General features: G+C 32.2%; 1 protein-coding gene across 5 annotated transcripts in view; it reads left to right on the forward strand.

Annotated features, from left to right (window-relative positions):
• Window positions 1-12998, forward strand: part of LOC125649594 (unconventional myosin-Ie-like) — an 83675-nt gene that overhangs the window by 35565 nt on the left and 35112 nt on the right. For all 5 annotated transcript variants that reach the window (XM_056167026.1, XM_056167025.1, XM_056167028.1 and 2 more), the window contains 4 exons: window positions 1963-2050; window positions 7664-7753; window positions 8147-8224; window positions 10372-10456. In XM_056167026.1, coding sequence (XP_056023001.1) covers window positions 1963-2050; window positions 7664-7753; window positions 8147-8224; window positions 10372-10456 — 341 coding nt within the window. The remainder of the gene's footprint in view (window positions 1-1962; window positions 2051-7663; window positions 7754-8146; window positions 8225-10371; window positions 10457-12998) is intronic.

Below are 12998 nucleotides of genomic sequence, written 5' to 3' on the forward strand. Positions count from 1 at the left end.
AAAGAGGTACCTGTTTATATAGTAACAGTGATGAATCATTAGTATACATAAAGAGGTACCTGTTTATATATAACAGTGATGAATCATTAGTATACATAAAGAGGTACGTGTTTATATAGTAACAGTGATGAATCATTAGTATACATAAAGAGGTACCTGTTTATATAATAACAGTGATGAATCATTAGTATATATAAAGAGGTACCTGTTTATATAGTAACAGTGATGAATCATTAGTATATAATTATAAAGAGGTACCTGTTTATATAGTAACAGTGATGAATCATTAGTATACATAAAGAGGTACCTGTTTATATAGTAACAGTGATGAATCATTAGTAGATATAAAGAGGTACCTGTTTATATATAACAGTGATGAATCATTAGTATACATAAAGAGGTACCTGTTTATATATAACAGTGATGAATCATTAGTATATATAAAGAGGTACCTGTTTATATAATAACAGTGATGAATCATTAGTATATATAAAGAGGTACCTGTTTATATAGTAACAGTGATGAATCATTAGTATATATAAAGAGGTACCTGTTTATATAGTAACAGTGATGAATCATTAGTATACATAAAGAGGTACCTGTTTATATAGTAACAGTGATGAATCATTAGTATACATAAAGAGGTACCTGTTTATATAGTAACAGTGATGAATCATTAGTATACATAAAGAGGTACCTGTTTATATAGTAACAGTGATGAATCATTAGTATATATAAAGAGGTACCTGTTTATATAGTAACAGTGATGAATCATTAGTATACATAAAGAGGTTCATAAAGAGGTACCTGTTTATATATAACAGTGATGAATCATTAGTATATATAAAGAGGTACCTGTTTATATAGTAACAGTGATGAATCATTAGTATATATAAAGAGGTACCTGTTTATATAGTAACAGTGATGAATCATTAGTATATATAAAGAGGTTCATAAAGAGGTACCTGTTTATATAGTAACAGTGATGAATCATTAGTATACATAAAGAGGTACCTGTTTATATAGTAACAGTGATGAATCATTAGTATATATAAAGAGGTACCTGTTTATATAGTAACAGTGATGAATCATTAGTATATATAAAGAGGTTCCTGTTTATATAGTAACAGTGATGAATCATTAGTATATATAAAGAGGTTCCTGTTTATATAGTAACAGTGATGAATCATTAGTATATATAAAGAGGTACCTGTTTATATAGTAACAGTGATGAATCATTAGTGTACATATAAAGAGGTACATAAAGAGGTACCTGTTTATATAATAACAGTGATGAATCATTAGTATATATAAAGAGGTACCTGTTTATATAGTAACAGTGATGAATCATTAGTATACATAAAGAGGTACCTGTTTATATAGTAACAGTGATGAGTCATTAGTATACATAAAGAGGTACCTGTTTATAAAGTAACAGTGATGAATCATTAGTATATATAAAGAGGTACCTGTTTATATAGTAACAGTGATGAATCATTAGTATACATAAAGAGGTACCTGTTTATAAAGTAACAGTGATGAATCATTAGTATATATAAAGAGGTACCTGTTTATATATAACAGTGATGAATCATTAGTATATATAAAGAGGTACCTGTTTATATAGTAACAGTGATGAATCATTAGTATACATAAAGAGGTACCTGTTTATATAGTAACAGTGATGAATCATTAGTATACATAAAGAGGTACCTGTTTATAAAGTAACAGTGATGAATCATTAGTAGATATAAAGAGGTACCTGTTTATATATAACAGTGATGAATCATTAGTATATATAAAGAGGTTCATAAAGAGGTACCTGTTTTATATTTAATAACAGTTTGGAAACATTAGTATGTTTGGTTTTGCATAAAGACAGGGAATTTCAGTAATCATTCTGAGGAACCTGTGTATAGATTTAAGAATTAAAATTAAATCTTATTTTGTATTTTTTCATAGCGGTGAAAGTGGTGCTGGAAAAACAGTGGCTGCCAAATTCATCATGGGTTTCATTGCCAAGGTGTCGGGTGGCGGTCCCAAAGTCCAGGTATGATGATTCTGACTGGTATTCAATAGTTATTCAACTTGTATTCACATACAGACCCTGGAATGTGCTGTTAGATCTGTTAAAGTTTGACTATCCCTACGTCCACTGTGAAAAGTTGAAGGATTTTTTTTTGAGAATGAAATGTTCGTATGCTTTCCCCATTTTCCTTTTTGTTTTACGTCCTATTTTTAGCTCACCAGAGTCCGTCCAGTTTGTTACTGTGCATCATTGTCTCTCTTCTGTTGATTTTGATTATTTTTAACAGCAGAAATTCCTGGTTCTGGGGATTAGGAGTTTGGGCCTCATGTGGGTTTTAAGTGCACGCAAGTCATACATTGATATTATGTTAAATTTTTAAAATCTCCCATTACATGTAGCAGACAAACTGGGTACATTACAGTAGACATAGTTATTTACAGTACGGCCAATGTGGATCCAGTATTTTCTGTGCTCCCCTATGGGATAGAGCTACTGCGATATATCTCGGGTATACCTGCATATCCCGTGCTCCCGCAGTGGTCCCGCTGTCCTCGCCGTGGGGAATATTTAAATTTTACGCGAATTATGTGGTCAGGTAATAAGTATGTAAATTTCCCCCACACATATAGTTATAAATATTTCTTATGATATTCAGTCACTGTCTATTTTCCCTCATGCATAATGTTGGATAAGGAAAACCGTGTACTTAATTCCCGGCGTAAGTAGTTATAATAAGTATGAAGTCCTGCACTGAACTGTTCATTGCCACTGGATTGGGTTCAGGCTGGAAGATCAGGCTATTTTAATAAGAGGAATTTGTACAATTGTTTTAAATCTTTCAAAAACCTCTTTTGCTGGTGAGCATATATATGTAAGAAAGGTGCAAGTGAGTATCCCATATATCTGAACTTTGACCAGAGTGCAGGGGCTCATACAGGCAGGACTGTATGGGATCATATTCCAGAATGTTAGTAAACCTTGAAACTATTCTTCACTTAGTACAAAATAGAATCAAAGTACTGAAAGTTGGGTTTTTATGATGACATACTACACTGCATAGTCAATGCAAACTTGAAAGTTTACCACCTCTTCATTGCACTTGTTTCTTAATTCAGTAGAACATTAATCATATCTACATGTATCAATATAGCATACAAATTAAAACTTTACAAATCAAAACTTTACCAATTAAAACTTTACGTCAAACTGAATTAAAACTTTACAAACTAGCCAACATATATGCTGATAATTTTTCAGAGGAAATAGTATTTGAACAGCTAGTAGAACTTAAATTTCTATAAAATTGGCATACTGTATTAAGAATTGTTTTCCAATCTGATACTTGTGCAGTGCCTCTCTTCTGCTTTTTTCCAAACTGTTGACCTTTGAAGTCAATGCACGTGGAAGATTAGAAACAGGAATGACAGTCAGTATGACAATGATTCATGAATCGACATATTCTGCTGATTTGACGGGCTTCAAATGCACTCTGTTTCAATGAGCTCATATATATTCAATCACAATTATGTTATTCTATTTGTTCTCTTATTTTTCAATTTATTTAGCATCAGTTACAGATTGTATTGCTTTTTAAAAGTTCAGCAAATAAATAAAACTCACTGTATATATACATCAAGCAGCATTTAGATATCTTCATCGTTCAAAATTATGTAATGTAAAGAAAACTGCTATTAAATACGTCATTGTCTATTCATGCACAAGGATTTCAAGGTTTGGCAATCACAATCATCAAAATGAAAGAAAGTTTGACACAAAACTAATCACTGTATATACATGAAACAGCATTTAGATATCTTCATTTTTTACAACCCTTAAATACGTCAATGTTTATCACACAAGGATTTCAAGGTTTGGCAACCAAAACAATCAAAATTAAGGAAAGTTTAGCACAAAACTGATCACTGTAATTACATCAAACAGCATTTAGATATCTTCATCTCTTACAATTACATGAAGAAAACTGCACATATAATATGTCAATTAATGCTTACTCAATGGTTTCAAGGTTTGGCAATCAAAATCATTTAAATAATTGACAAAGAAAATTAGAAAAATGAAGATTTACAAAGATGTGTGTCCATTAAAATAATTCAATTTCATTTTTGACAACTACATGATTTATAAACAAAAAGTGGTACATTACGTTAATGCAAAACGAGACCTCCAAGGTTTGACGGTTTATGGAATACGGGATATCGGAACTAGAAAATTTTGGAACTCTTCAGAAAAAGAAGGTATGAAAATTAAGCATCACTTAGGCAACTCTTGTATACAAAATAGTGAAGGCTGAAGACGATTCATTTCTGATACAATAATATCTACCTGGTTTGTAAGTTATTTTGCAGAATGTTGTAAGTAAATGCCTTAGTACCAAAAACATGAGTTATTGGATTAAATTTCTGATGTTTAAAAGCGAAGATATAAAAAGTTTATATCCTCTATGTACGTATGCATATGTGGATATTTACTTAATGTGATTTATTTTGTCAAGTCATTAAAACAACCAACCGCTATGAAATGATATAGATACTCACAATTTATGCATCGATCCCCAGATATGTACATACAGTGCTCTCCCCCCCCCCCCCCCCCCCCCCCCCCCATTCCGTTTTCTTGACATGTGACGTACTTATCACGTTATTATCATATACATGTACAATATTTGTTATTTAGTACATGCAAAGATTGATTTATTAGCTGGTCACTTATTATAATGACGATGAGAGGTATAATAAAAATGCAAGTTTTGAACTTGTACATGTTCTGAAGAATACACTCCCCCCCCCCCCCAAGTTGCCCAAGTTAACGCAGAAAACGTGATCTTGTTGGGCATGCTAAATATTAAAACCACGACAGAATCAGAGACGAAATAATGGTTCCGATATTCCGTATTCATTGTAATAATACAAAGAATCACAATGTTGCTGGTGTCAAAGTGCGAACATGCAAACATCTAACTATTTTCATTTTAAACAACTACATATTGTAAATGTAAGATGACAAGTTATGTCAATGTGGAACAAGGTTTTCAAAGTTTGAGCATCAATGTCATTACATTAAATCATCCAAGTACACACTTAAAATGCAAATTATTCTTTTTCAATTCATTCTAGAAATAAGGTTCTTAAAAATGTATTGGATTCACAAGAATTCACATCACAATATTTTTCCTAGTAATACAGATTTTGTTGTACAAACTTAAGTTGTTCTTTTAAAAAGAGGCACAGCTAATTACTATGTAGATTCTAATTTCACAACAACATAGTATTAGAAAAGGCAGACACTTTGCAGCAAAGCAAGCTAGGACATTAATTATAATCAGCACCATTAAAAAAACCTAGATGTTGGTAATGTGTTATGACCTGGTTAAGGAGGTGTAATACTACATTGTCATAATGGCCAACTTCCTTTTAAAACATGAATGAAAATGTAGATATCAGTAATATTTGTCTTTAAATTTAAATACCTAACTGAATAGCTTAGTAGGTTAGCATGTCGACTGCAAATCTGTTGATTGCAAGTTCGAGCCCAGCAGGGATTTTCAATTTTTTTTTCAAATTACTTTCAACTGAAACTGCATATTTTGACTAAACAAAGTAAATTTGAAAGTTTTCAAATGATGTTGTACATATAGCCTCCAATTTTCATCCATATCAAATTTCTCTGGTGTAGCATATTCTTCCTTAACTGTGTGGTAGAAAACCCACCATGATCACGATGTAAAAGTAAAACATGGCTGAGTATTACTAAAATAATCCTACAACTTCAGTGATATTTCACGGCCCTTAAATGTGCATTCAACATGCAGACAAATTTCCTCCTCACTCACATATTCAAACAAAAATGTCGTTTATTATCGCTTTAAAATCAAAATTCTCATCAAGATAAGCGATCGAAATTAATTTTTTTCACTACTAGCAAAATTTAGCCAGTTGATTTTTTTCCAACTAACAAAATTGAGTTTTTACTAGCATTTTTCAATCGATTGCTTTTTACAAGAATTTAAGAAAACAAGCATGTCTCTACATCAAATTACATGAAAATAAAGTGCAATAATAAAAATAAGATTGAGAGTTCATTCATTTAATTATCAGACAACATATCATTTATGCACTGTGAGGGTTATAGGGTACATTTGAGTGTTGTATACATACTCATGCATGTACTTAAATTTTTCACTCGCATAAAATTGCGACCACTTGTGATTTTTCACTCGCAATTTCAATTTTTAACTTGCATTTAGCAAGTATTTCCCCTTAATTCCATTGCCTGCAAGATGTGCATGACCACAGTAGCCTTAGATAAACATCGGATTCATTTACCTACGGAATAGGGGCGAATCCATTCAGGGCAAACAGGTAATGAGGACGAACCAACTCAGGGCGAACAGGTAATGGGGCAAAACCATGTGGATTCGGAAGCTTGATTATATTCATACACATGCAGTAGTGTGATGAGTGCAAGATGATTACTCGCGTCGTTATAATATGAATATTTCCACTCTCATTCTATTCCCAATCAAAAATTCTAATTTCTGCTGTATCTGCCAAATCATATGTCACATCATTGCAAACTCATGCAGAGCAGAAACGGAAAGTGAAAAGGTCATGACAGGGGTGAGGTTTGGAAGGATTAAGATAAAAAATTGATCTTAGAAGGGTGGTCATTTGGTGTAACAATACCTAACTGGACAAGTTATTCGAGTTCAGCAAAGTTTATTTATATGTAGAGTGGGACTGTGTGGAGGAGGTCAGTGTGTGAATTAACAGTTTTGATTTTATTGAAAGTGTTATTCATAGTTTAATTACTATAATCACCTCTGATCATAAAATAGGTAAATATCCAACATTTGTTGAACAAAATGTTGTTTCACTGGAATCAAACAACACTTTTATCTTCAAGTCTCAGGTTGTGTGTTACTTAGATGTCAGACTAGTACTTTTCTATAGCATACAAAGCTGATCTTTATTTCAAATACTGTAGATCCCTAAATATGTGCGAGGAATGTATGATTATCACATAAATTCACGAAATAGATTTACATACTTTTAATTTCATATTGCTGAAATACATGCTAAAACTCTTGATCAATCACCCACTCGCGAATTCATGATCACATGATTTAACATCCATGAGACATTTCACAATATTTAGTTCTCGTGTAAAATAAGAAATCTTTGGAGCAGAAAGCACAAGTCTGCTTTCTAATTGAAGTATGTTCATTTGTCTATACCAAAAATTTATACATTTTCAACTTCTTTTCAAAAGCTGCTTAATAGCCAGATTAAACCAAATTTGGCATAAAGCACACTTTAATTAACGTCAATCAAGTTTATGCAAATGAAGACCATATGACACCTTCCTAGTGGAGAAAATCGAGGGGGAAAAAATTGAGTAAAAATATGTTTCGAAAAATGGTTGAAACATCAATGGGACACGTTTTAAAAGGAAATACAACTGTTTAGTTGAGTAACATGGCCCATGGGCCTCTTGTCTGAAGCTATTGATAGAAATTCTTATGCAAGGAAAGTATAGTACCAGTAACTTCTCAAGTGGTTTCAGCAACCAGAATCCGAAATAGCTTTTGTAGTGGATGAATTCTTTATGTTACAGAGAGTTAAAGATGTTATACTGGAGTCCAATCCTTTATTAGAAGCTTTTGGAAATGCAAAGACAGTTCGCAATAATAATTCTAGTCGCTTCGTAAGTACTTGTGGTAATAAGTCTGATCAATTTCTTACCACATTTTTATGTGCTTTTGTCTTATTTTTGAGTCTCATTCAAAATGTTTGATCATTGTTGACTTCATGAAAATCAATTATTAGAAAATTTTCTGTTTGTTATTCATATGAAATAACAGCACATGTGTTTTGTCACAGCCTGTGCTGAATGCAAGAATAAAATCTAAAAATTTTTTTTAACCTTATCCACTAGTTATATAGTCTTCACAGATCCACTAGTTATAGTTAAGTCAATGTTGATACTTTTTCCTGATTTTAGGGTAATTATGTGGAGATTCAGTTCAGCCGTGATTTATCAGTTTTATACTTTTTCCTGTTTTATCAGTACTATCAGTACTTTGATTCCTGTTTTTAGGGTAAATATGTGGAGATTCAGTTCAGCCGTGGAGGAGAACCTGATGGAGGCAAAATATCAAACTTTCTGCTAGAGAAGGTAAAAGTTTGTTACGTCACTGAGAAAATTAAAATAATGTAACCTAGCTGTCATTCATGCAACATTTCAAGCCTATTTTTTTTCATTACATGTACATTTATACTACAATTTGTGACATTATCATAAAATACATCTGTTTGTATTGCATCTCAAAATGAATTTATTCTAGCGAGGAAAATAAAAAATTGACAGCTTTTGTGTTAGGAATTTATGTTTTGGAACAATGAGAGTTCCAACTGTATTAGTGTATATCCTACATGTATCAATGCCATTTTTTGTCTAATAATTTACATTTCCAATATTTTTGCCTTTGATACATATATCTCTACAAATGGTGATGATAGCCATTTCCTCGTGAATCCTGAGTAGTTGTGAATAATGTGCATACATGTATATTGAATCATGATGAATTATTATATAGTGCATCTATTTCTATTGCTGGGAATTTTACAGAAATGAAAAATAAAATGTTTATGTAGGAAAAAATTTCATTATTTGAAAATACATGCTAGGTATGAGTTGCAACACTTCATCCCGGCATACTTTTCATGAAGTACTAACATCCGAAAATGAAATTTATTTTTAATTTAATGGCCATGAAAGGGGAAGATATCAAACAGTGATCAATTTCATAACTCCTATAAGTATTACAAAATGGAGAGTTGGGCAAACACGGACCCCTGGATAACAGAGGTGGGATTAGGTGCCTAGGAGGAGTAAGCATTCCCTGTCAACCGGTCAAATCCGCAGTGAGCCCTATATCTTGATCAGCTAAATGGAGTATTCCATAGTCAAATCAGTGTGCTAAGAACAGCCTAACAATATGCAATTTCCGAGTTGCCCAATAGTTCTTTCAAGTTTTTGGAACTCTTACGCACAGTGAGACCCAAAAGATATTTTCGTCCACACATGGTGGGTACAAATGCTTATCACTTCTTTCATATATTGCTTAAAGGCCTATTATCAGGCATTATATAACCACCCAAACTGCAGGGAAACACAATATTGGTAAGTTTAAGAGTATTTAATAATAAAGTAGCTCAAACAAAAATCGATATCACCATCTTTCTTTGATTAAGATATCACTCGGACAGAAGTGGAAGTAAAAATAATTTTATATTTAATAATTTAATGACCTAATTCAAACAAATATTTTTCTTGATATGGTCAGTTTACGAAAGTTACACTTTTATCCTTATACATAGTTGTTTATAATGTCAGGGATCGACATTAACGGTTGTCCGATTGCCCGAGGCAAGTGAAAACCCAGTTCGGACAAGTGAAACTCAATACACGCTTGCCCGATGGGGCAATTAAGTGATATTTTTAGTAGGAAATGTGATTATTATAGTAATTGTGTTAAGCTTGATGAATATGAAAAATTAGAAAGTAAAACCCAACTTCATATAGTGTTGTTTTCTTTACCAAATCGTTAGATTATAGCAAAGGCCCATTCTAGTAGATCATACTGTATCACCAATTGACAATTAATTGACAGAGAGAGATAATTAAGATAATTAGAATTACTGGTTGACAGGCTTTTTAGAGTCTAAAATATTTCAGACAACTAAGTTTTTCATTCGGACAAGTAAAACTTCGAGTTCACTTGCCCAAAGGGCAAGTGAGATGAAAAATTAAGGTCTATCCCAGAATATATGTATACATCTTGTACCCACCCAAGCGTTCAACAGAATACTAAATGTACTTCCATCACAGAAGAGCTGATATCTCAGAAGTTGCGTATTGGTATGAAACACGTCAAATAGCATTAATTGAACCAATGATAGGTTGTATTGGCAAACCAGATCATTATAACGACCATACTGCTTCTTCACAAACACATGAAATCTGACAATGATACATATTAGGTATATGCATGGTGCAATTTGTTTTTATTTATATTTTTTTTAGGCCTTTAACTGATTTGTGTATATTTGTTGTTTTGAGACATTTAACTGATTTGTGTATATTTGTTGTTTTGAGACATTTAACTGAATTGTGTATAATTGTTGGGTTTTTTTTATCATTACTTTCAGTACATGTACTTTGATTTTTTAACTGATTTGTGTATATTTGTTGTGTTTTTTTCCCAGTACTTTCAGTACTTTGATTTTTTAACTGATTTGTGTATATTTGTTGTTTTGTAGTCTCGTGTTGTGATGCAAAACCAGAATGAGAGAAATTTCCATGTATTTTACCAGATGTGTTTTGGGGCTGACAATAAACTCAAAGGTAACAATATACAGTGGAACCCTGTTATTACGTTTTCCATTTTGTCACGATAAAATAACGTAATACCGGGGGCAACGTAATAAACGTTCCCAGTGAAATCTTTACTGTTTCTTTGTTTAAAAGACTATGATACTTTGTTTTATGTATATCTTATCTTTAACGTCCGTAATTCTTCATGTTCTTATCCCTTTTCTTTATTTCTGGTGTAGGATACATAAGGATGTTTTGATAAACGTTGCTTTTTCTGCATTCGTTTGGACCGCCATTTTGTTCAACTTTAAAACAATGCGTTCATGTAAATTTCTCTCAATAACTCGTTCCGGTTCGTATTCAACATTCGTATTAAAAAAATAACAAAACATCGTTTTTACTAAGTTCTCTAATTACACAATACACAACGCAAGAAAAAAAATTCCACCCAAAAAACAACAAAACTATAGACACAAAACGCACACGATACCCAACACTTACACACTTTTCTCACCAACGATAAACACGGAGAACAATTCAAACGCAATCCACATAAAAAAATATAATGATGCATGAAGATTTCATTTACAACGCTAAATGATGGCACTAAAATCATGTGCACATCAAGGGATTTTAGAATATTCACTGAGGTAAATGCCGTGCACGAATCGGCTGATAACACAGGACAGTTTGATTGGTGTATGTATGGACGAGATTTACGAACACCCAAGCTGCATGTCCAAACAACGGACAGTTTTTTAATTGAACACCTTTTGTCACCTATGTCCAAGAAGTTACCCAAGCGGTTTTAACATTGCTACGATAAATCTTGTATTTCATGTTTGGTACCAAAGCTGTCCATAAATAGAGTTTTAATAGCGAAGGTAATCACACTATGCTGAACACGCAGGTGGTTGAGAAATTATTTCTTTGATTATCAAAATATGAAAAATGAAGTAAATTTCATAGAGTGCAATTTCTAAATAAACATTATTTAATTGTTTATCACTGGCTTCGATACGGGGTATTCACCTGTATTGATGTCGCTTGATCTATCGAAGCGTGATCAGTCAAGCGTCTCTAATCCCCTAACAGACCAGGAAAGGATTCGACCCGGCATTGGATGTTTATGGCCTAGCGAATGTGGAAAAAATAAACACTGATTTGTAATAAATCTGAGTGTTTATTTCTTCTGTATAGGACAGATACCGTTCAACAATGGGGGGCTTAAACATGACCGGATGCTGGTAATAGTACACTAAGTGCTAAAATCAACAAAAGACTATATATTTCCGGGAAAATCGCCGATTTAGTCAACCTTGAGCTCAAATTTATTTAATATCGGGTTATCGACGGCAAAATATTAAATTAGAATATGAAAATTCAAACATTTTAAAATAGTTTTGAGTGAAAAAAAAATGCCGTCAGGAACCCGCTATATCGAAATTAAATTAATTAAGAATTAGCGGTAAGCGCTAAAACTGTCGTCTGGTCATCGGCGGCGTCGCGTCTATAGAAACAGCGATGCATTTCACAGCAACTGATTAACACGGTGCAATCCGCAATCCACTTTCAAGGTAAGTTCATTGATAGATTATACTAAATAATGAGACTATTCAACATGTCTTACATTCACATTGTCAGGTGAAGGAGATGTTTAGTTCATTTAATATTCTGGGTTAAGTTGATAAATAGTTTTCCCACATCTATGTATTAGCCTTACATTTGTTAGTAGAAGTAATATACAGAGCCTATCATATCGCTAAGAATAAATATAATTTTTCTAATTTAGAATGATTACATCATTAAATGCACTGCGTTCCTATTGAATTTACTATCTTAAAATATAGGCCTATATATACGATCTCCCTAACCAAAATCAGCGACATTATGCAGCATGTCGAACGTAATACATTCCGAGAATGTTGTTGTACATTACTGTCACTTTAATACTACACTACTCTGAGTTACAAACTTCCAAAATATGTCATGCTCAATTTTTTTTTAAAATTTCTCTATGACGCAATTTGTTAATATACTTCACATGAATTTATCGTTACGAGTTAGTAAAATGTAAAATCAAATTTTATATATCCGCATGTATAACACATTGACTAAAATCAACTTTTGGTGTATAAAAAGGTTTATAATAATATCTTGTACATTAAAAAAAAAAAATTACATGACAACTATGTAAAATATTCCTTATTGAAAGACTATGTAATCACCATAAAGGGCGATAAATCTGTATGAATCACACGGACAGATCCCCCTGCTGAAAAAAATGTATTTAACAAAAATAATTGTGCAATATGATACTGTATAATTATATAGTGTGTTGTAACATGTAAAACAAAAAATCTGCAGTTTTGTCTTCTTGTTTTTTTTTTCTTTGGTAACTGTATAATTATAATTTCAAAGAAAATTACAAAAATGCAAATAATTAATGCATGCATTTGAGTACCTGAAAAGAAATATGTACAGAATATTAATCAATAATTTTCAAGAACAAATTAAATATATGAAACATCTCTTTCCTGAGTAGGTGGATATATTTTTAAATCTAACTGAT

Source organism: Ostrea edulis, chromosome 5, assembly GCF_947568905.1.
Source record: "Ostrea edulis chromosome 5, xbOstEdul1.1, whole genome shotgun sequence".
In the NCBI taxonomy this organism is placed as follows: domain Eukaryota; kingdom Metazoa; phylum Mollusca; class Bivalvia; order Ostreida; family Ostreidae; genus Ostrea; species Ostrea edulis.